General features: G+C 44.2%; 1 protein-coding gene across 1 annotated transcript in view; it reads left to right on the forward strand.

The window, feature by feature from the left end:
* The window catches only part of IL1RAPL1 (interleukin 1 receptor accessory protein like 1), a 2,193,655-nt gene that overhangs the window by 2,078,778 nt on the left and 88,975 nt on the right, over nt 1-25,902 (forward strand). Inside the window, exon 8 of the mRNA XM_073565918.1 lies at nt 4,687-4,832. Coding sequence (XP_073422019.1) covers nt 4,687-4,832 — 146 coding nt within the window. The remainder of the gene's footprint in view (nt 1-4,686; nt 4,833-25,902) is intronic.

The following is a 25,902-nucleotide window of genomic DNA, read 5'->3' on the forward strand; positions in this document are numbered from 1 at the left end:
TACCTACTGTATATAATTCCTGGTAGCTATGCTTCATAACTCCATAACACAGAGTGCTAGGGGTGGCTGGATATTACGGGCTCGCCTAGGCTCAGAGATATTGCATTCTGCTATTATAGGTCATTTTCCAGGTTTAATACCTCAGAGCCTTGCTGTGACCTGTGGTGCTTGAGTTAGACAAAGAAATCCAGTTCGGCTGTAGGTTCACTAGAGCTCACACCCTTGTGTTAATTGCTAGTCACAGAACTTCAAATGGCTTGTTCCTGGAGTTTAATTAAAGGAAAACAATGATCCTGTGGAATCCCAAGGGTGGGGGCACATTTCAGGAATGGAGGGACATCTACTTCGTCCCTCACACATACCAGGATTGGAATGGGGGCCAATCATACCAGGTTAAGGATGGGGCCCTGCATACCAGGATAGGGGTGGGGCCATGCATACTTGGCCAAGATGGGGACCCTGCATGCCAGTATAGGCATGAGGGTGATCATTCCTGTCAGGTTAAGGATGAGGGGGACCATTCCTACTAGAATAGGGATGAGGAGGCCATGCATACCAGGCTAGGGATGAGGAGGCATGTATATCAGGATAGGGATAAGGGCTATGCATATCAGGATAGGGATGAGGGCCATGCATATCAGGATAGGGATAAAGGGGCCATGCATACCAGGATAGGGATGAGAGAGCCATGCATACCAGGATAGGGATGAGGGGTCATGTGTATCAGGATGGGGATGAGGTGACTATATATTCCAAGGTAGGGGAAATTAAGTACAGAACCACATTTTTGGTTCAGTTTTTTTTTCTAATTTCCTCCTCTAAAACCTAGGTGCATCTTATGGTCTGGTGCGTCTTATAGTCCGAAAAATATGATGATTAAACTCCAGTTTAATGAGAAGCAATTGTATATTTCCAAGGCCCATTGTTAGGCTTCCCTGAGAAATACCACTCCTTGGCATTAGAGTTGAGCGAAACGGGTCGGTCAAATTCATAAGTCGCCGACTTTCACTGAAGTCTGGTTTCATGAAACGAAACCCGACCATAGCATGAGGCAGGGAAGAAGAACAAAAAAACTGCATCTGCTGCTAGCGATTTTCACTGTACAACCCAACAGTTTGTGTGCAGTGACAGAGGAGGCTATATTTTTGTGCATCAGCTCTTTTGGTTATTAGGCTGCCTTATAAGGCTCCCTGATAGCTGCATTTCTGTTTGCACACTGCTGTGCAAACTTCTTTTTTAAAAGCAAAAATACTTTTCTTCCTCTTTTCTGCACAGTTACCAAGCGTTCATTTTTCCACCCTTTGTTGTGCAGCAGTCCTGCTTATTAAGCTGCCTGCTGCCATACTTGGACTGAGAGCATCATTGTCAGCCTCCTAAAATCTCTAGGGAGCTTCCAATTCTCCCCAATATTATATACACCCTCCACCTTGTCATACACCATCCAATTTCAGCCTGTTACATTGAGGTGTTATCTCTACTGGGCCTGAGACAATAGATCAGCATCCTCAAATCTCTAGTGAGATTCAAATTCTCACCAATTCTACATACACCCTCCACCTTGTCATACACCATCCAATTTCAGTCTGTTACATTGATGTGTAATCTCTAATGGGCCTGAGACAATAGTTCAGCATCCTCAAATCTCTAGTGAGATTCAAATTCTCACCAATACTATATACACCTTCTACCTTGTTTTACAGTACCATATAGCTGGTGGTATTTTGGGTACATTTTCACAAAAATGAGGAAGTATGGTGGAGGAGGCCGTGGAAGAGGGCGGGGGTTGCCTGCTGGTCCTGATGGTGGTGGTGTTAGTGGTGCATCTGTTGGTAGTGGCAAAAGCACAATAGCACCTAAGGCAGGAGGTGTTGAGCCTGCATCATCGTCTGGCTCCACAAGGCCTCAAAGGCTCCTTTTTCTGGGAGTAGGTAAACCGCTTTTAAAGCCGGAGCTTCAGGAACAAGTTTTGGCTTCCATTGCTGACACAGCCTCCAGCTCTCTCGGCACCTCTTCTGAAGTTTCAAAAAATAAAAGCACCTTTCCTTGTGTCCTTCACCCCTACCAAAAGTGAAGATGCGGCAGGCAACACTGCAGATTACTCCATGGAGCTCTTTTCACATACCATGCCTGGGTTATCAAGTCAAATCATGAATTCCCCAGTCCAAGATGAATCTGACATAGATTGTGGGTGGCCAGCCAGGGCAGTGGGATTAATCGGTACCGGGCCGGTGTCTCAGAGGGATGTGACACGTTGGTGGTGATGACCCGTTCCGTGACCCTGGGCGTCCATGCAAAGGGGTGAATAACGTTTATAGGTGAATGATATGTGACGCCACCTGTTGTTTCTGATCAGATTGACCCGCGCTGCAGTGTCGCTTCTCTAGGACAGATGTTGTGGTGCAGCTAAGATGTAGAAGCCCTGCAAAGGTAGGGCCGTAGTCGCAGGGAAGATGAAAGAGTTGGTAGATGGTGTGCAGTGCAGGATGTAGCAGAGCCGTGCGCCAGGCGCAGGAGAAAGATGACAGACACAGTTGTGCAGTTCCTTTACCTGTACTTGGTAAGTGCCTTCCAGGACCCAGAGTACAGATGGAGAAGGAGTTGGTCAGCCTGGAAGCAAATTTGGAATTCTCTCTCTCCAGATAGGTAGTGTGGCCTCCGTTCTAGCGCTTATCTGAGGTACTCGCAGTACTGAGTTCACTGAAGTTCCCCCTGTTGACTCTCTTTTGAAACTTTCTAATATTGCAGACCGCCATAGCCTTTGCCTTCTGGCTCACACACGTCGCTGCTGGGGACTCCGAGCCTTAGTTGGGAACAGAGCATTTACAGCTGCTACTTCCTCCGGTTTCTGCTGCAGGACCATCAGTGTCCCTACAAACTCGGAGACCGGAATCCAGACCATGCGTTCCAGCTAGGAGTGAGCCTTAACTCTGCTCATCCTCCAGCTCCCCTTCTCACGTCCATACACTTTCCCTTCCCTTCACAGACTGCCCTAACTTACCTCCTCCCGACCACATAGCGCAGCTCCTCAGCAGTCAGGTTCAGAGGTCTCCCTCCTGGCCTGGAGTGGGAACTGTATTGTGTGTTGGTTTAACTGCTAGAGAGATCCTTCGTTGCTCCCAAGCATGACATCACACTCCCTAGGAGGAAGGTAATGCCACTGTGGCGACCGTACTCCTTGGGACGCCAAAAGTGCACTGATGCCCAGCCACTGCTAGATGATTCTGCTGGTACATTGACCCAGACCACAACATTCCCCTCGCACTCTACACAGTCAGAATATGACCCTGATGAAACTCAGGTTCCCCTTCACGCATACTATACCACCTTACACGGTGACAAAGAGGAAGGTGCAGATGAAAGTGCAGGTTCCTTGAGCAGATAGGGGGGCATACTCATGGGCGACGGCCCTGGCACAGGGCCACTCATAGTACGCAAAAGTGTCTCTGCTGGTGGGAGGGCCCTCCACCCGCCGTCAGACACACTGCCATACTATGAGGGGCCCTGTGCCAGTGCCATCGCCAACGAGTGGGCCCCCCCTGCTTGCTCAGGATCACAGCACTTGCAAAGTTGAAATATTTACCTCTCCCTGCTCCAACGCCGTGACGTCTTCAGCGTTTCCTGACAGTGATATTCTGGTCAGAGAGCGTGATGACATCACATCTGTACGCCCTCTGTCTAAACAGTCCAAGTGCAGTGAGATGGAAGATGGGGACAATGAGGAGTCCAGACAAGTACAGGAATTCCCTAGCGAGGAGACTTATTTAATTGTTTTTAATGTTGGGACAGCAATTTTTGGGGAGCACTATACTCTGGAGAATGATATATGAGACCCACCATACACTGGAGCATTCCAAAGGTGGACATCAGACACTGGAGTAGCATTTACAGGGCCCATTATACACTGGAGCATTAGAAATGGGGCCCATCATATATGGAGCATTATTTGGGGCCATTAGACAGTGGAGCTTCATCCATGGGGACCAACATATACTGTAGCACTATGTGGAGCTCATCATATACTGTATGGAACATTATATGGGACCAATGATTCTGTATGGAGAAATATATGGGCCTCATTACTCTGTATATCGCACTATGCGGTGGCCATAATACTGTATGGAGTAATATACTGTCCGTTTTTGGAGCTATTGGAAAATTTAAAATGGATATCAGTCATGAGATGTAAGAAGTGAAGTATTTTTCATTGTACTATACCGCTATTTCTCTGCAGTATCAGAGGATCATGAATTGTGGCGTGTGTTAATGAGCCCAGTGACACTCTTTGGCCCATGGCCCACGAAAATCTGGAGCTAGCCCCACCCCCCCCACTATTTAGCCAAATAACCCCCAGTTTTCAATGCCTAACTATTATTATAAAGTAAATTAAGGTTGACAAGCTTAAGTAATAAGAATTGATGTTTTTGGCATTAAAATGGGCACTGTAGGTGTTTTTCCTGTCCTCCATGCACTGCTGACTTTTCTTCCCCATTGACTTGCATTGGGTTTCGTGTTTCGGACGATTTCGTTTGACCCGACTTTTGGGAAAGTCGAGTTTCATGAAACCCGACTCGACCCGAAAAAAGGCAAAGTCGCTCATCTCTACTTGGCATAAATAATTTACTGCTGTGTAAAACCCCAAATTTACTTTTGCAAATTATATTATATCTTTTATATTTTCTTTTAAAGAGTTCTTAGGCAACATCTTGGAGAACAAGAGGTATCGATCTCTTTAATTTTTGACTCGGTGGAAGAAGGTGATTTGGGAAATTATTCCTGCTATGTTGAAAATGGAAATGGACGTAGACATGCAAGTGTGCTCCTTCATAAAAGAGGTATGTGAATGGAAATGTGGAAATATTTCTAAACATTGCCAAAATTGTTTTTGCATTTTAACTTTGATGCCTTTTTTTAAGATTGTAGAAAGAAGTTAAAGTAATTTAACCTAGGTCACAGAATATGATTACTGGTGAAGATAAGTGATTATATTTGAGTGAACTTGAATTCTACTCGAGTATCACAAAAATCTGCATTCATCAAAATGCTGATTCTTTGGTAATTCACTTCTGTGAATTGACAAATTGGTGGCCGCTTGCTGCATTTTTACCAAAAAAGGCCATCAAAAGGTTAGAAAACAAAAAAAACCCTTCTTTTTAGCTTACCATTCTCCTCACCGCCCCACAGCACCACAGAATTCAACCACCAGAACTTTTGGCATCTTCTTATCACTGTCATAAGCACTGAATCCCCAGGCCTTCTCATGATCGGCCAGGACCTGGTGTACAACACTGATAGTTGCAGGCCACAATAGTATTGTAGTATATAGTGAAAATCTCAGTCTTCTGTGAGGCTCAGCATGTGTCCGAGTTTCACAGAAGAACCAAGATGGCAGTGACAAGGTATTTAATAGGCTCTTGGCTGCCATAGTAACCTATTTGTGCACTGTGATCACATTGTGAGGGTAGATGGAAGAGTGTGCATGTGAGCACCTGAAATCACATAATTTAATTTACAGCCTTATTTGAATAGTTACTGCAGCTGTAGAAGTTTTAGCACCACTACTATAGAATACAACAAACTGACCAAATCCAATTTCACTGTCTTCCACCTTGACTAATATATGCCATGAAGCAGTTGTTCCATACTAGAGCCATGTGAAACATTTGGGGATAAAATACTACAAAAACAAATAAAATCCTTATTGAACAATTCATTTATCCAGAAAAATGTCATCCTAAATTGAAACATTTCAGATGAATTCTTTAGAATAGATAATCACCATTATAATCATCACTGTGAACAAACCGCCACTGCTTTTGGTGTAGACAGTCCATATGCTCAGAGGCACTGAAGGTGCAAAGATAAAGAAGCAGAGGTGCTTCCTGATGATTCGAAGTTCTGCACCTGCGGCGACATTTTGGGAGGTGCTTGAGAAAGGAGGAGGTAAAATGGTAAATCTGACAGGGCAATATGATTCTCCAAGTCAGTACTAATATGCAGATGCCAAACGTGTAGTTTGTTTTCTTTATTTAAGTGGGGGAAGAAATTTTGAAATTTGTAAAAAAAAAATTGCTTTTGTTGCCATTTTCCGAGACCAGTAATGTTTTAATTTTTGCGCTTTGAGATGATGTTTAAATTGATATTATTTGGGGTAGATAAGATGTTTTGATGACCTAGTATTGCCTTTTATTGCAATGTTCCGGTGGTGAAAAAACTGTAACTTTGATATTTTCCTTTTATTGTTGTTATGCCATTTACTGATCAGATTTATTTTATATTTTCATAGATCTGACTTTTATGAATGTAGCGATACCAAATGTGTATTTTTGTACTTTTTAAAATTTATTTTAGTTTTAATGAAGCAAAAGGGGGGTGATTTGAACATTCGTGTGTTTTTTTCCATTTTTCATATTTTTAAAACCTTTTAGTTAACTTTTTACTGTCTTTAAATGTCCATTTAAGGTATTTGAAGTTGCAATCATCTGATCACTTATGCTATACATAGCAGTGCATCAGCTATCCAATCTCCTATAGACCCCTGCCATCTCCTACAAATGGGCTGGCTTTCACAGGAGGATGGTAATAACAGGCACAGGGGTCTTCAGGAGACAACCCATCAGGGCCATGCGATCATGTCATGACTGTGCAATTGGGAGCGTGGAATGACACGACTCCCTGCTGACATGTGTTAAATGCCACTGTCAGATATTGACAGTGGGATTTAACCGGTTAAAAGCAGCAAATATAGCTCCACTCCACCCTCAGATGTTAGAGGTACAAAAGTTGCGGGCTAGCATGCTCATCCAGGGACGCATCAATGATGTAAGTGATAGGCGCTGGGATTCTTCCACTGCACGGGATAGATCCCAAGCCTTGTCTGGTGCAGTGATCTCCAATTCAGGCTCGGCCACTGGGATGGCTGTTCAGCACAGACTCTGTACCCAGCACCTTGCCCAAGCTCATGCTGCATGTGTAGTTGCTGTTGGCTCTCCAGCTAAGCCTAGGGTGACTACTGGTGTACATGTGCAGCATTGTGCTCTGGAGACTATGTCTGGATTTCACCTTACTCAGCATGTCCAATATGTGGCGCCTTCTCATTGGTGCTTGGACATCAGATGCTCTGGTGAGGTGGCAGCTTCTTATTGGTCCACAGGCAAGGTCTTGTCTGGACTTGAGCTAAAGGTATAAAAGGCTCTCAATGGTGCACGCCTGTGCTCTAGTAACTTGCTTATTTGCTGTGTGTGTGTGTGTGTGTGTAGGTGGGACAGCTACCACTCTGTGTACTCAAGTGCCATTAATAGCACTGCTAGTGTGTTTCTAGACATGCAGTGTAGGGTGGGAACTCCTGCTTAAACTTAGCAGCTGCATCGGGCGTCCTCAGGTACTGGCCCATAAGCCACCATATGTCAGTGCAGGTTCAACCACCAGTGTAGTGGGGGGAGAGTTATAGGGACCCTACTAGTGTCTCTATGCTCCTAAGACTTTAGAAGGGAATAGCTTGGAGTGCTCTCAGTTTGTGCACTGCTCTGTGGAGTAACAGAGTCAGGTGTTTTGCATTCTGTTCACACCGAGTGACGTTTAACTTGGTGTGTTTACCGTGCTTACTCGCGGCTACTCTCTGCCATTGTCTTCTAGCTGCAGTTTCGCCATCACTGCACGGTGGACCCTGGGTTGCGATCGCACCTTATTATAATTTATATGCATTCTGTCAATCCTAACAGTAAGTTTACATAACTTGTCATGAAGGGGTTAATAAATATACAATATTTGTATGACAAATTGAACAGTAAATGTCAGTTAAAATTATTATAGGGAATATAAAAATATAGTTGTCATATTTGTACCCATTGCTTATTGCTATAGACATACCGTATTTTCCGGCGTATAAGATGACTTTTTAACCCCTGAAAATCTGCTTAAAAGTCGGGGGTTGTCTTATACGCCGGTTGTCGTCTTATATGATGAGTGCATATGGGGGGAGTGGTCCCGATGAACAAGGGAGGGTGTAAATGGTGTTATCATCCCCCTTTTACCTCATTGGTGGCAGCGGTGCGGCGGCTCCTCCTTCAGCAGTGTGGCCGCTCTGTGCTGGGGGTCGGCGGTGGCTCCTCTTTGTTCAGCATGGGGGCGCTGTGCAGGGGGGTGGCTGTGGAGGCTCTCTGTCCAGCGTCGGGGCTCCTCCGGCATTTCCCCAAAGCCCGGAGGCCCAGGCAGCTCCATTGCTGCGATGTGGTGGCCTCCGGGAAAATGGATGTCGGAGCCCACGCATGCTCAGATTCAGATCTCATCCCGAGATCTCAGGAGACAAAATCAGAATCTGAGCATACACGGGCTCTGGCAGCCATTTTCAGGGAGGCCACCGCATCGCAGCAATGGAGCTGCCTGGGCCTCCAGGTTTTGGGGAAATGCCGGAGGAGCCCCGATGCTGGACAGAGAGCCTCCACAGCTGCCCCCCAGCACAGCGTCCCCACGCTGAACAAAGAGGAGCCGCCGCCGATCCCCAGCACAGAGCCGCCACAGTGCAGATGGAGTAGCTGCCGATCCCCAGCACAGAGACCCGCAAACAGCACCGCTGCCACCAATGAGGTAAAAGGGGGATGATAACTCCACGTACACCCTCCCTTTGACATCGGGACCACTCCCCCGCACCCGGCATATAAGATGACACATGGCATATAAGAAGACCCCTGACTTTTAAAAAATTTTTCTATTTTAGCTGGAAAAGTTGGGGGGTCGTCTTATACGCCTGGTCGTCTTATACGCCGGAAAATACGGTATATGTCATAAGACTGTGCATATTTTTCTGTTTGTTGCATTATGATAAATATGACAATTTGTTGCATTATGACAAATAAAGTAGTATTTTGGATCTATTTTGGATCTTACGAATCTGACAGCATTAACATAAGATTGCCAATTCTCATATGACTGTGACCAAATGAAGCACAGTTGTTTAGTAACAGGAGGCGTACATTTATATTTTTATTTTTATGCTTGCAGTAAACATCGTACGGTACTCACTGTCTTCACATCAATTACATGAAAGCCACTAAGATTAAAACCATTTCTCGATTGTGTTATTGTTTATTTACTACACATTATATCAAATCTAAGCCATCCAAAACAAGACTGCCGAAAGGTTATAAGTTAATGGACATAAATAATGGATTTTAGTCGCCTACTACTACCTCACACAGTGAATCTTATGTAGTTTTGTAAGTCTGTAGACATCATTTGTAGAATGGAGTTCTCATCCAGCACTCTATCAGCGCTCATCATTATAATTTGGTGGTAGGACAAGTAAAACATTCAGCGGTCTGACAAAGAGGAAGCAAACATTAATGTTTGTTTCTGTCCAAGCTTGTGCAGCTTAAAAAAATAAACAAACAAGTCTCATTATGGCAAGATAAGCAGCTCTATAGAAGCACTGATTTGAATCAATTGACTGAAGTTGTCTGTTAAGACGCCAATGCAGAGTAAAGACAGCCTAACCTAACAAATGAGACGGGACTGACCTTTCACCTTATGTATGTGGAGTCTCAACAACTTTCTACCGACAGTTGAGGCTGGGAAAAAGAAGGATTAACAATGTTGATTTTGCATGTATGTGGGGTTACCATGAGCAATAACAGTGGTTCTGGTGAGAGTTTTTGAGAATTGCTTTTCAAAGAGTTTTGATATCTTCATGTTTTTGCAAAAATATTTTCTGGTTAGAGTTTTGCAAATATTTTACAACTCATTCTTTTCCAATAATACAATGAAAAATGTTTTCAGATAGCTCATTTACATTCATTATGAGGACTGATAAGTACTATCTGAGCTTTCATTATTATTCCAAGGCTAAGGTCACATGACAGTATAAAAAATGGTCCTATTTTCAACAAGAAAAGTGGGACGATTTTTTTTTACTTCTCATCCGTAAGGCCGGTTTCACATTTGCACTTCAGGGCGCAGCGACGGCCTGTGCACGGCCGGCGTTAAGCCCCGCCCCCTGTCGCACCTCCGCCGCTAGCTCCGCCTCTGGGCCCATGACGCTGCATGCGTCATGCGTCCCCTATCTTTATCACTGAGGATGCAGGCCGTGCGCAGTATGCGTTTTTGCGGCGCCTGTGTCCTTTTGACGGTGCACCGACCAGCACCAAACGCAACCTGTTGCAATTTGGTTGCGCTCGGCGCACCGTCAAAAGGACGCCAGCGCCGCCAAACGCATACTGCGCACGGCCTGCGTCCTCAGTGATAAAGATAGGGGACGCATAACGCATGCAGCGTCATGCGCCCAGAGGCGGAGCTAGCGGCGGAGGCGCGGCAGAGGGCAGGGCTTAGCGGCAGCCGTGCACAGGCCGTCGCTGCGCCCTGAAGCGCAAATGTGAAACCGGCCTAAGCAATCCATTTTATTACTCAGCAGCTCTTAATCATTTACAAGATCAATTACAGTTTCCTATGTTACAGAATTGTAATGTATCTGTAAAAATGAAATATATGGCATCTGATTTTTTTCTCACACCCATAGACTTGAATGGCTGAGCCTTACTTGTTTTGAGGAGGAAAATCAAGCAAGCTGTAATTGTTTCACATACATATTCAGTCAGTTAAAAAAATTGTTCATCTGCACTGTCCCATTGAGTAATGTTGATCCAAGCAGAGGCGTAGCTAGGGTTTTGGTTCAGGGGGCGAAACCTCTAATGGACACATTTCCTTTCTCGCATTTTCAACTCCGTCCCCATGTATTCACAAACTGCACAAACTCCTCATCCTGCTGATTTCTCAATACTGAGCCACTGCTGCGGTGTGTGTCCCTATTACTGCACCTACTGTATGGTACTCGGTGCCCTCTAGATGGTAACACAAACCTCTAGCATACAGTAATTCCATGATTGCATCTTCATTCTAGCTGTATTTATCTGAGCAAATGATTTATCCATGAAGTGTATATAGTAATTCCATGTGCAATTGCTTTAGAAAACAGTGCCCACATTTTGCCCCTAGAAAGTAATAATGTCCTTTGTGTGCCCCTTTGACAGTCACAATAACGTGAGTTCCCCTAAACCAATAAGTGCCAAGTTTACATTTACTAATGTCCCGAGTCTCCCCCTGTACAGCTCCCCTCCACATAGTATCATGCTCTCTTATACTTAGTAAAATGCCCCTTCACAGTATAATACCACCCACACAATATACTAACTCCTTAGTAGCCCCCAAACTGTTTGATGGCTCCAACACTGTATGATGACCCCTCACTATAATCCACACACTGTATGATGGCCCCCTAAATAGCCTCCATATAGTATAATGTACCAGATAGTCCTTACTATAGTATAATGCATCCCCAAAGGCAGACTCTATATAGTATAATACACCCACCATAGGCAGACTGTATATATTATAATGCACCCCCATAGGCAGACTCTATATAAAGTAGTATTATGCACCCCCATAAGCAGACTCTATATAGTATAATGCACCCCCCAAGGCAGTCTCTATATAGTATAATGCACCCCATAGGCAGGCTCTATATAGTGTAATGCGCCCCATAGTAGACTCTATATGGTATAATGCACCCCCCAAGGCAAACTCTATATAGTATAATGCCCCCCCTAGCAGAGGCATACCTAGGGGTTCAGCTTAGGGGGGGTGAAAAATCTGAGTGGGCCCCTAACAGGTAACCCTGATTACAACTCAGGTTGGCACACTTTAGTCATGGGTATAGGGGAACCTCAGCATATGATCACGCTGTAACTGAAACAAATCTCTATACAAAAAACAATACTGATATTACTGCCCTATGGTGACCTCATAGTGGTAGCTGCCAGTCCTGCAGAGTATACAAGAGTTTAGTATACAGTTGCAGATGATAACTTACAGGTTATTTTCTTTCTGATAATCATTCACCTTTGCATCTTACTCAGACCGACATGACAACTTCTCCAGCCAGGACTCGTCTGCAGAGATTACAACAAAGACACATCTGACTTCTCACATTTTCAGCCCAGTACCCATCTATCTACAACCTGCACAAACTACTCAACCCAATACTGAGCCCCTGCTGCCGTATGTGTCCCTACTATTGTACCTGCTGTGTGGTACTAAAGCAGAGCTCCTCTAACTGCCTCACATAATAATGCCACAATTGTTCCCTATACATAGCAGAATGTCTCTTTTGTGCCCTCACAATAGCTCCCATACTGTCTATAACCCCCAGTTTATGACAAACCCAACAGTAGCTCCCACAATTTATATAGGCCCCCATACTGTATGATGGCCCCCACAGTAGCCTTTAAACTGTACTGTATAATGACCCCTAAATTTGCTCCCATGCTGTACAATGACCCCCGCATTAGCTCATTGGCTGTGTAATTACCCCCAAATTAGCTCTAACACTGTATAATGGCCCCTGCATTAGCTCCCATACTGTATACTGACCCCTGCATACACTGGCCCCACATTATCTCCCATACTGTATAATGACCCCTGCATTAGCTCTCAGGCTGTATATTGGCTCTCGCATTAGCTCATCCATTGTACAATGACCCCCGAATTAGCTCTAACACTGTATAATGGCCCCCATTGTAGCTCCCATTCCTTTGATTCTGGTCTCTGTCATTCCCAGTCTGTGGGCTACAACTTGCACAGCTCTGATATATAAGACAAAGAACTAAATAGAAGAAAATGAAAACAGATATTGGGTGTGTATAGAGACCGACGTATGGGTATAGCTCCCTGAATGTGTCCAGGTGACCCAAAAAGAAATACTCTTGTCTGGACAAGACCCCAAAGAGGGAACCAGAAAGAAAGAGGGAATTAGAAGAAAGGGAGGTAAAATATTACTCATGTAAAGATGAAAGTGCCCCCCTGGTATATTTTCTCTTTCATTCCCTTTTCTGCCTTTGGGGGGTCTTGTCCAGACTGAGTATGCATTCAGGGGTCTATATGTGATCAGCTATATGCACCTGCTGGCTGTTTATACAGTTGTGGCCAAAAGTACTGACACCCCTGCAATTCTGTCAGATAATACTCAGTTTCTTGCTGAAAATGATTGCAAACACAAATTCTTTGGTATTATTATCTTCATTTAATTTGTCTTAAATGAAAAAACACAAAAAGAATTGTCCTAAAGCCAAATTGGATATAATTCCACACCAAACATAAAAAAGAGGGCGGACAAAAGTATTCGCACTGTTCGAAAAATCATGTGATGCTTCTCTAATTTGTGTAATTAACAGCACCTGTAACTTACCTGTGGCACCTAACAGGTGTTGGCAATAACTAAATCACACTTGCAGCCAGTTGACATGGATTAAAGTTGATTCAACCTCTGTCCTGTGTCCTTGTGTGTACCACATTGAGCATGGAGAAAAGAAAGAAGACCAAAGAACTGTCTGAGGACTTAAGAAGCCAAATTGTGAGGAAGCATGAGCAATCTCAAGGCTACAAGTCCATCTCCAAAGACCTGAATGTTCCTGTGTCTACCGGGCGCAGTGTCATCAAGAAGTTTAAAGCCCATGGCACTGTGGCTAACCTCCCTAGATGTGGACGGAAAAGAAAAATTGACAAGAGATTTCAACACAAGATTGTGCGGATGTTGGATAAAGAACCTCGACTAACATCCAAACAAGTTCTAGCTGCCCTGCAGTCTATGGGTACAACAGTGTCAACCCGTACTATCCGTCGGCGTCTGAATGAAAAGGGACTGTATGGTAGGAGACCCTGGAAGACCCCACTTCTTACCCTGAGACATAAAAAAGCCAGGCTGGAGTTTGCCAAAACTTACCTGAAAAAGCCTAAAATGTTTTGGAAGAATGTTCTCTGGTCAGATGAGAAAAAAGTAGAGCTTTTTGGGCAAAGGCATCAACATAGAGTTTACAGGAGAAAAAAGAGGCATTCAAAGAAAAAAACACGGTCCCTACAGTCAAACATGGCGGAGGTTCCCTGATGTTTTGGGGTTTCTTTGCTGCCTCTGGCACTGGACTGCTTGACCGTGTGCATGGCATTATGAAGTCTGAAGACTACTAACAAATTTTGCAGCATAATGTAGGGCCCAGTGTGAGAAAGCTGGGTCTCCCTCAGAGGTCATGGGTCTTCCAGCAGGACAATGACCCAAAACACACTTCAAAAAGCACTAGAAAATGGTTTGAGAGAAAGCACTGGAGACTTCTAAGGTGGCCAGCAATGAGTCCAGACCTGAATCCCATAGAACACCTGTGGAGAGATCTAAAAATGGCAGTTTGGAGAAGGCACCCTTCAAATATCAGGGACCTGGAGCAGTTTGCCAAAGAAGAATGGTCTAAAATTCCAGCAGAACATTGTAAGAAACTCATTGAGGGTTACCGGAAGCGGTTGGTCGCAGCTATTTTGGCTAAAGGTTGTACAACCAAGTATTAGGCTGAGGGTGCCTATACTTTTGTCTGGCCCATTTTTGGAGTTTTGTGTGAAATGATCAATGGTTTGCTTTTTTGCTTCATTCTCTTTTGTGTTTTTTCATTTAAGACAAATTAAATGAAGATAATAATACAAAAGAATTTGTGATTGCAATCATTTTCAGGAAGAAACTGAGTATTATCTGACAGAATTGCAGGGGTGTCAATACTTTTGGCCACAACTGTATTGTCTTCTATTTGGCCCTTTATCATATATATTCATCCTCAACTTTGTGGGGATTATTTTTTTTTTATAAAAAGTTACACACCATAATTGGGTTTTCATGCTTGCCACCCTGGATTTACAGTATGAAATGATAGGACCCTCACCCTGGCTACAAGACCAAGTCACAGTGTGTGTGTGTATATATGTGTGTATATATACTGTATATGTAGAGAGATATTTGAAATATAAGGCTGCCAAACATTCCAGGCATTTACTGATCTACAATATAGCAGCAAAAAAATTAAGGCGTCTCACCATTTAGACAAAATAAAAAAAATTAGTTTTGATTCTCCTGGAAAAAGGTTCTCAGTAGAACCGAAACATTGCTGAGCTCCAATGAGCTATTAAAACACAATTTTTTAATTTTGTTAATGGTGCTCTGCCTTCATTTTTTTGCTGCTATAGATTTTTACATTTACCTGTGTATATATTATATATACATATATGTATATGAAGAGGGAAGTCACATATTCTTATCTGTGCTGTACTGCAGCCGAGGTGACTTCTATTAGGGCAGTGCATGATGCTGATCACTCACGTCAGTGGCTCTGAAGCACAAGGAGATATATGGCAGCTGATTTACATTGACAGAGACGCCTTCTGAGATGAATAAAAATTCAAGTAGCCACCGCAAATCTACTGTGCCTCAGATACAAGACCACAAACACAAACAATAAACCATCCAGGACTTGTAAGGAGGGGAGCAACAACCTACCCCTCATCACTGCACAGATACCTCAGGACCCCTGATGCATGCAGCAGCCCGAGTTCTTACTCACAGCATCTTGTCTTGCTCTGAAGGCTGCGTGGTGATGTCTCTCCTGCAGACACACAGGGAGCAGTGTGGGCGTGTCTACAGTTTGCTGGAGGAAGCTTAAAGGTATAGTTTCCCTGCACTATACAGAGAAGGTTAACTATATTAGTGAGCTGCGCATGCTGACATGGTTAACAGTGGCAGAAGCTCTGGGTGTGGGTGGGCCCCCTCAGAGCAAGGGGCCCGGGGCAACCGCCCCCTCTGCCCCCCTGCTAGCTATGCTACTGCCCCCTAGGCAGACTCTATATATGGAAGTATAATGCATAGGCAGAATATATATTGCTTAATGCACCCCCATAGGCAGATTCTGTCATGTCGGACGCTGTTCACACCACAGCGTCCGGCAGGCAGCGGTAGTTCCATCTCCGTCCACTATAGCCTCAGTGGCGCCGGCTTGATTTTACTCAGTTTATCTGGGGTTAATCTAGCTGGAAATCAGGTGGGATGTTTGGTCACGCCCACGGTCTTTAAATAGTCGTGCTGGCCTGTGGGCGTCGCCGATTATAGCTTGTGTTTTGTGCCAAGTGGTTCCGGTCTGGAGAGGAGGTGTTGGAGAGAGAAATTCATATCTGGTGTCGTATGATCCGTTGTTACCTTTTCGCCTTCCTATATTTGTGCTTTGTTTTGCCCTGTTCACATTTTAGTATTGTCCTGTGTGGTTGCGGCGCGGTGTGGTTTGAGTGCTCCCTGTCTGTCATTACTGTGTGGGCTTTGGAGGTTTTACAACTCACTGGGTGGCGGGTGGAGGATTCAGCTTAGGGCTGAGCAGGAGATAAGGAGAGGCTGGAGGCTCAGGCATTTGCACCTTTAGCAAAAACCCTGGGTTGAGGGTCAGACAGGGTTTTCCCTAGTTTGAGGGACTCCGCAGGGGCCCGGGTTTGTCAGTGTCCTTTTACCTAAGCCCCGCATAACATTATAATCGGCCCAACATTTTTCCATGGATTCCATGACTTCCATTAACCGCCAGTTGGCGGCGCTGTCCGTACAGGTCACCGAGTTGAAGGGGGCAGTTCAGCAGCAGGGCCTGGTTGTAGCTAATGTGCAAGCGGCTTCTGCAGGTGCAGGTGCAGACCCTAAGATTCCGCTGCCTGAACGATTTTCTGGGGAATGCAGCAAATTTGTCATCTTTCGGGAGGCCTGCAAGTTATACCTTCGCATGCGCCCGGTCTCCTCAGGTAATGAGGCTCAGCGGGTGGGTCTGGTGTTATCTTTACTGAGTGGGGACCCCCAAGCATGGGCGTTTTCCTTACCAGCCGACTCTGCTACGTTTCATTCGGTTGAGAATGTTTTTTCAGCACTCGGGCTCATTTATGATGACCCCGACAGATTGGCTTTGGCGGAATCTAAAATCTGCGCCCTCCGTCAGGGGGAACGTATGGCGGAAGACTATTGTTCAGAATTTCGCCGTTGGGCAGTAGACACACAGTGGAACGACCCAGCGCTGCGGAGTCAGTTTATTCATGGGGTCTCAGAAAGAGTTAAGCAGGCCCTCCTGATGTATGAGACTCCTGCATCGTTAGAATCTGCCATGAGTTTGGTTATTCGTATTGATCGCCGTTTGCGTCAAGGGGCGCAGGAGACGCTGCCTCTGGGGGAAAGCAGGGGTGCCAGTGTGGTTGCTGCAGGTGAGCCCACGGAACCTATGCAAATCGCGGGGGTATCGCATGTGCAGCGTCGCGTTCCTGGGTTCAGGAAGCATGGAGCATGTTTTTACTGTGGTAAAAGAGATCATTATGTAAATGATTGTCCTGTGCTACCAAAGAAAGTCGCACCGGCGGAAAACTGGTAAACTCAGAGGGTATGGAGGAGGCCCAACTGAGCGTATGCATATCCTCCATGATTGTATCTCAATGTATGCTCCCTGCCAGGGTTATTACTGCGGGCAGAGAGCTACCAATATCAGTGTTTGTGGATAGCGGTTCAGCCACCAATCTCATGGATGAGGAGTTTGCACGCATGGCAGGTTTCAAGATCGAAAAACTCCCTCATCCTATTCGCGTGGTTACCATTAATGCCACTCCCCTCCCACAGGGGGAGATTACTGAGTTTGTAGCTGAGGTTAAACTCCACATTGGGGTCCTACATTCTGAGTGGGTTACATGTAAGGTACTCAATAATCTCCCAGCACAAACAGTCCTGGGTTTCCCATGGTTGTCTAAGCACAACCCGGTGATTGACTGGAGAACCCAGGACATAGTCCAGTGGAGCAGTTTCTGCCAGGAAAATTGCTTGGCCACATGTGTGTCCGCCGTGAAGTCCAGCCTTCCGGAGGCATTGCTGGATTTTGCGGACGTATTCTCTGAGAGGGGTTGCTCAGAACTACCTCCACATCGAGCCTATGACTGTCAGATTAGGTTAAAACCCGGGGCTAAATTGCCAAAGGCGAGGATGTTTAGTATTTCTGGTCCGGAGAGACAAGCTCTTAAGGATTACATTGCGGAGAGTTTAAGTAAAGGGCACATCCGGCCTTCATCCTCACCTGTAGCAGCGGGGTTTTTCTTCATTAAGAAAAAAGATGGGGGGTTACACCCGTGTCTGGATTTCCGGGAGTTAAACCAGATTACGGTCCGTGATCCCTACCCGATGCCTCTGATCCCTGATTTGTTCAACCAGGTGGCGGGTGCGAAGTGGTTTTCCAAACTTGACCTCAGGGGGGCATATAACCTCATAAGGGTCCGTCACGGGGATGAGTGGAAGACGGCATTTAATACCCCTGAGGGTCATTTTGAAAGCCTAGTTATGCCATTTGGGTTGACAACCGCGTCGGCTGTGTTCCAACATTTCATAAATGATGTATTTGCTCATGTGCTGGGGAAATTTGTGATTGTGTACCTGGATGATATCCTCATTTATTCGAGCGACCAGGACACTCATTTAGAGCATGTCAGGCAGGTGTTACAGCTGCTCCGTGAGAATAAGCTCTATGCTAAGCTTGAAAAATGCATGTTTTTTGTTCAAGAGTTGCCTTTTTTGGGATATATTGTGTCCGCCGCAGGGTTTAAAATGGATGCCGCGAAGGTGCAAGCGGTGCTGCGATGGGAACGGCCTGGTAATCTAAAAGCGCTCCAGGGGTTCCTTGGGTTTGCTAACTATTATAGGAAGTTTATTAAGAATTTCTCTACTATAGCCAAACCGCTCACGGACATGACGAAAAAAGGTACCAATCTCGCTATCTGGTCTGAGGATGCGGTGCGTGCATTTGAGCTTCTGAAGAACCATTTTGCTTCAGCCCCCATTCTGGTGCAACCGGACGTATCTAAACCTTTTACGGTGGAGGTCGATGCGTCTGAGGTGGGAGTGGGGGCAGTACTGTCACAGGGCTCGTCCTTGAGCAATTTGCGTCCATGCGCCTACTTCTCCAAGAAGCTGTCGCCGGCCGAACGGAATTACGACATCGGCAACAGGGAGTTGTTGGCCATCAAATTGGCTTTTGAGGAATGGCGACACTTCTTGGAGGGGGCGGCCCACCAGGTCACAGTCATCACCGACCATAAAAACCTGCTCTATCTGGAGTCGGCCAAGCGTCTGTCTCCCAGGCAGGCTCGCTGGGCATTGTTTTTTACACGTTTTAACTTTCTGGTGACTTACCATCCTGGGGCAAAAAACACCAAGGCGGATGTCTTGTCCAGGTGTTTTCCAGGGGGAGAACCTCGGGAAGATCCGGTACCCATCCTCCAGGAAGGTGTAGTGGTCTCGGCTCTCACGACTGAGGTAGAGGCGGAGATTGCCGAGGCCCAGGAGGAGGTACCACCAGGACTTCCCGCTAATAAGTCGTTCGTACCCCTTCATCTTCGTCTTAAAGTGTTGGGGGAACACCACGACTCGGTCCTGTCGTTGCCTTCCTTGCCCAACGCGAAGACGTTGGCTCAGGTCTTTGTGCAGGAGGTGGTCAGACTGCACGGAGTTCCGTCGGACATAGTGTCTGATAGGGGTACCCAGTTTGTGGCGAAGTTTTGGAAAGCTTTTTGCTCACGATTGGGGATCAAGTTGTCTCATTCGTCGGCGTTTCATCCGCAGTCAAATGGTCAAACTGAGCGCATGAACCAAAATCTGGAGCAGTATTTGCGATGTTTTGTGTCTGACAACCAAGAGGAGTGGTCGACGTTCCTTCCCTTGGCCGAGTTCGCATTAAATAATCACCGCCAAGAATCATCGGGAGCGTCTCCGTTCTTTTGTGTTTATGGGCACCATCCTCAATTTTGTACCTTGCGTCAGGGGGGCTCTGGGGGCATCCCAGAGGAGGACCAGTTAGGAGTTCAACTATCATCGGTCTGGAGGAGTGTGAAACAGCGATTGCTGAGCATGAGTGCAAGATACAAACGTGTGGCTGACTCTAGACGCGTGCCAGGTCCGGACCTGTGTGTGGGTGATTGGGTGTGGTTAGCTACTAAAAACATAAAACTCAAAATTCCATCATTGAAATTGGGTCCAAGATTTATTGGCCCTTTTAACACTAGAACTACTGATGGAGTCATTTTGACTCCTTTCGTTTTTTATTTCTCTTCTGTGACTACATTTTTCAGAATTCCGGCTTGAAACTCAGTGACTTTTCCTCAAATATGATCTGAAAAAAGATTTTGTGAGAATAAATAATTTTGGTGAAAAATTTGCGCGTTTTTTTCAAAATTTACCAAGAACTACTGAAGGGAGTCATTTTGACTCCCTACTATATTTTGAGGTCCTTTTGTCACTAAATGTTGCTAAAAAGTTTTGTGCATAATTTTTTCACTCTGTCTTATTTACCCTGATGTTCATATAGATGTAGTTCAATTTACATGTCAACTTTTCACATTTTCCTTGTGTTTTACCTGCTTGTATTACTGTGTAATACTGAACAAAATAGCTTGTTTACTCTAGGCTCTTATCTTATCAGATTTGATGAGAAATCTACTCGATCAGAGAGACTGCAAATGGACAAGTTTGCTCTATTTTCTACTGTGTGGGACAGGTTTATTGAAAATTGTATTGCGTGTTACAAACCTGGCCCATACATAACGGTGGATGAGCAACTTTTCCCAAGCAAAACTAGGTGTCCATTCACGCAGTACATGCCTTCCAAGCCAGATAAATATGGCCACAAATATTGGCTAGCTGTTGATAAGGAGAGCAAATATCTGGCAAATGGCTTCCCTTATCTAGGCAAAAGATGACACACGCCGTGCTGAGGACCGTTTAGCTGACCATGTGGTAATGAAGTTATTGGACCCGTTTTTGAAAAAAGGTCGCAATGTTACAACCGATAATTATTTTACTTCAGTAAAATTAGCTAAACAGCTAAAAAGCAAAGGAACAACCATCGTGGGAACACTGAACAAGATAAGGCGAGAAGTGCCTAAAGAAATAAAATCCATGAAAGAGGAATTGTACAACACTAAAGTGTTTAGAAATGAAGACAATTTTACACTTACAGTATATCAAGGAAAGCCCAACAAAAATGTTGTCATTTTGAGTTCCGTCCATCCAGATGTTGTTGTTGCGTCTGATTCCGCTAAAAAAACTCCAGAAACGGTAAAGTTTTACAATGAAACAAAATATGGAGTAGATGTAGTGGATCAGATGGCACAAAAATATACCACACGAACATGCACAAGGAGATGGCCTGTTCATGCATTTGAAAATGCCTTAGACTTTGCGGGTATAAATGCATGGATAATATTCAAGGAGATTACCCACCAAAAAATGTCACGCAAGGCATTTTTGCAAACGCTTGTGAGAGAGTTGAGTGGTCCTTATGTCACAGATAGGGAAAAGGGTTCCACGTCCCAAGTTTCTACATGCTCAGAAGTGATGGTTCAAACAAAATTTTGCCAGATCAAAGAAAAGTGCAAGAAAAATAGATCTGTCGGCAATTGTAAGACTTGTGGTAAGTCTTTGTGTGGGCAATGTACTGCCATAAATCAAAGGCAATGCCTAAAATGCGAAACACCAAATGTTTAGAAGGTGAATTCTGCGCCATATTTTCATTTTTATGCTCCTCCACCTACATTTTCTCTGCTTTTTGTTCTTCAGTTGTTGTTTATATGTGTGCACTTGAATAAAAAAAATGTTTGAAAAACGTCTATTATAATTATTGTTATTTTCTGTAGAAAAATAAGAAAAGCAGAAAAAAAACAATCAAAAGCATTACTGTTGGATCTCACAATAATAATACATTACAAAAAATATAATTATTAATAAATAACCACAAATGAAACTCTAAAAATAAACGAAAACAAGCAAGGAGTCAAAATGACTCCTTTCAGTAGTTCTAGGCGGGGTCACGAGTCCAGTAGTCCTAGTGTTAAGATTGCTGCCATCATTAACCCGGTCGCTTATCGGTTGGAGCTTCCTGCGGTATACAAGATACACAACGTGTTTCACAGGTCTTTATTGAAAAAGGTGGTAGGCTCTGTGGACACGACGCCGATGCCACCTCCAGTCATGGTGGATGGCGATTTAGAGTTTGAAGTCTCCAAGGTGGTGGACTCTCGAGTACTGCGCCGTACTCTTCAGTATTTGGTGCACTGGCGGGGGTATGGTCCGGAGGAGAGGTCTTGGGTACCAGCCTCGGACATACATGCGGATCGGCTGGTCAGTTCCTTTCACCGCCGCCATCCGGACAAGCCGGGTCCTATGAGTCTTGAGGGCCCTGGGGTCCCTCATAGAAGACGGGGTACTGTCATGTCGGACGCTGTTCACACCACAGCGTCCGGCAGGCAGCGGTAGTTCCATCTCCGTCCACTATAGCCTCAGTGGCGCCGGCTTGATTTTACTCAGGTTATCTGGGGTTAATCTAGCTGGAAATCAGGTGGGATGTTTGGTCACGCCCACGGTCTTTAAATAGTCGTGCTGGCCTGTGGGCGTCGCCGATTATAGCTTGTGTTTTGTGCCAAGTGGTTCCGGTCTGGAGAGGAGGTGTTAGAGAGAGAAATTCATATCTGGTGTCGTATGATCCGTTGTTACCTTTTCGCCTTCCTATATTTGTGCTTTGTTTTGCCCTGTTCACATTTTAGTATTTTCCTGTGTGGTTGCGGTGCGGTGTGGTTTGAGTTCTCCCTGTCTGTCATTACTGTGTGGGCTTTGGAGGTTTTACAACTCACTGGGTGGAGGGTGGAGGGTTCAGCTTAGGGCTGAGCAGGAGATAAGGAGAGGCTGGAGGCTCAGGCATTTGCACCTTTAGCAAAAACCCTGGGTTGAGGGTCAGACAGGGTTTTCCCTAGTTTGAGGGACTCCGCAGGGGCCCGGGTTTGTCAGTCTCCTTTTACCTAAGCCCCGCATAACAGATTCTATATAGTATAATGCACCCCTATATGCAGACACTATGTACTGTAGTATAATGCACCCCCATTGGCAGACTCTATAAGGCATAATGCACCCCTCATAGTCAGTCTCTATATGGTATAATGCACCCCCATAGGCAGACTCTATATACAGTAGTATAATGCACCCCCATATGGTTTGATGCACCCCATAGGCAGACTCTATGCACAATAATATAATGCACCATCATAGGCAGACTTTACATACAGTAATATAATGTACCATCATAGACAGACTCTATATACAGTAGTATAATGCTCCCTCAAAAGCAAACTTTATATAGTAAAAAAAATCTCTGTGACAACTAAAAAGAAAACTGCAGTACCACCAGGAATTTATAAATGTGGGAAAAAGAAATGTTTGTGTTGTAGGGGCATTGGTCATAAAAAAACCCTTTTTAATTCAACATCAACGGGTGAAACTTTTACTATTAAAGCCAATCTCACTTGTGAATCAAGTTTTATTATATATTTAATACAATGTATTTGTGGAAAACAATACGTGGGACGAACTACTCAGTGTTTTCGAAAAAGGATGAACTCCCACAGGCACAATGTGAGGATTGGCTATATGAAACATGGACTATCTAGACATTGTGCCCTACATCATAAAAATGATTTTTCTTCTCTAACATTTTCCCCATTGACCATATACCTGAAAATGCTCCGAATCGATTTCTACAACTTAGTAGAAAAGAAATTTATTGGATTTATCGACTCGATACTATTAATCCAAAAGGTTTAAATGAAATATGCGATATTTTTATATAAGTCTTACCTTGAGGAATGTTTTTCATATTTTTCTGTATATTTAATATATCAATTTACTTGTAAAAATTTTTTAAAGTGTACAAAATTATCCTCACATTTTATCTGGTGAATTGAGAAGTTTTATGAGAAAATAATATATGTTAGGTGAGATACATTTCTTAATGGTTTTTTTTTTTTTTTTTTTTTGTTTTTTTCCCCTACTACGCTCTTGGCCGGGATATACCTCAGGGATCCCTTGGGTCATTCTAGTTCACTCAGCACTACTCTCTCTGGTGGACATAATTATATTATAGTTGGGTTCACCACTAATTCTCATTTTTAAATACATTTGTTTTTAATTCGTAACAGTCCTTTTATTAAGTTGGTTTTTGGGATTTAAAAACTTCCCCACAAAATTATTTTTAAATAATTTTTTAAATAATTTTAAAACACATCTTTAAATTAAATAATTTGGTTTTATATTTTTCTCTCGCATATTTGCACACTGGGAATTGTGGCAAAATGCTTCTAGTTCTTTCATAGATCTGCCATGTGAATGACAACATAGAAAAAAAAAAAAAAAAAAAACATCGGTTTAAAATACACAATTTCTCCAAATATAGCTCCTTTTATACACTCCCATTTATCACTACTATTGGTGAAAGGAAACTTTTTGCACACTCTATCTTCACTAGTTATATCACATGAGTAATTACTCTCCACTACTCCTCACCACTGGTAGCTCATCAGTCATGATAGCTCAGTGGTGAAGCCGCCAGAAATTTGTCTCAAACTCACCACAATGAAACTGGTTCTTATCCTCTCTTGTTCCCTTTTTTTTTGTGTTCTACATATTTCATAAATTTCTTTTTATTTAATTATAAAAGTCCATATTATTGCATTGATTGTCTGAATAGGATACACAATACTATCACGATCCCGAATATATGTTTTTCTATATATATATGTCACTTTGCTTGTCTTTTCCAAATATCTTTATGTGCAGTATGTGCAGGTTGACGCCCTTCTCTCACAACGGGGGGTTACGCCCACACAGCATATAAGGCTGTCATTTGTATAGACCGATCACAACTCTGTACTGTAACCTGAAGAAGAGGTGCGGTTTGTCACCTCGAAGCGCGTAGTTTCTGTAGTACATATAATAAAGAACTTGAAAGATTTATATGGATTTCTGAAGAATTCTTATCACTAAAGCAGCGCGGATGCTCAGAAGTGCTTTTCTTGGATCCTCAACAAGTGTCTGCAGAAATTCAAAATCTCCCTTATCCTGTAGTCACTTTTTTCACACCTGTGCCATCGAGCCTGTGACATAGCGCTGTGATATGCAGTGGGCCTCACACAATCCAAGTGTCCAGTGTCCACAAGTGTCTGCAGAAATTTAAAATCTCCCTTATCCTGTAGTCACTTTTTTCACACCTGTGCCATCGAGCCTGTGACATAGCGCTGTGATATTCAGTGGGCCTCACACAATCCAAGTGTCCAGTGTCCACAAGTGTCTGCAGAAATTCAAAATCTCCTGGAAATTCAAAATCTCCCTTATCCTGTAGTCACTTTTTTCACACCTGTGCCATCGAGCCTGTGACATAGCGCTGTGATATTCAGTGGGCCTCACACAATCCAAGTGTCCAGTGTCCACAAGTGTCTGCAGAAATTTAAAATCTCCCTTATCCTGTAGTCACTTTTTTCACACCTGTGCCATCGAGCCTGTGACATAGCACTGTGATATTCAGTGGGCCTCACACAATCCAAGTGTCCAGTGTCCACAAGTGTCTGCAGAAATTCAAAATCTCCCTTATCCTGTAGTCACTTTTCTCACACCCGTGCCATCGAGCCTGTGACATAGCACTGTGATATTCAGTGGGCCTCACACAATCCAAGTGTCCAGTGTCCACAAGTGTCTGCAGAAATTCAAAATCTCCCTTATCCTGTAGTCACTTTTTTCACACCTGCTGCATCGAGCCTGTGACATAGCGCTCTGATATTCATTGGGCCTCACACAATCCAAAAGTGTCCAGTGTCTGCAGAAATTCAAAATCTCCCTTATCCTGTAGTCACTTTTTTCACACCTGCTGCATCGAGTCTGTGACATAGCGCTCTGATATTCATTGGGCCTCACACAATCCAAAAGTGTCCAGTGTCCACAAGTGTCTGCAGAAATTCAAAATCTCCCTTATCCTGTAGTCACTTTTTTCACACCTGTGCCATCGAGCCTGTGACATAGCGCTGTGATATTCAGTGGGCCTCACACAATCCAAGGGTCCAGTGTCCACAAGTGTCTGCAGAAATTCAAAATCTCCCAGAAATTCAAAATCCCCCTTATCCTGTAGTCACTTTTTTCACACCTGTGCCATCGAGCCTGTGACATAGCGCTGTGATATTCAG

The sequence above is a fragment of the Dendrobates tinctorius genome, unplaced genomic scaffold (assembly GCF_039654945.1).
Source record: "Dendrobates tinctorius isolate UK_male_01 unplaced genomic scaffold, ASM3965494v1 ptg000016l, whole genome shotgun sequence".
NCBI lineage: Eukaryota > Metazoa > Chordata > Amphibia > Anura > Dendrobatidae > Dendrobates > Dendrobates tinctorius.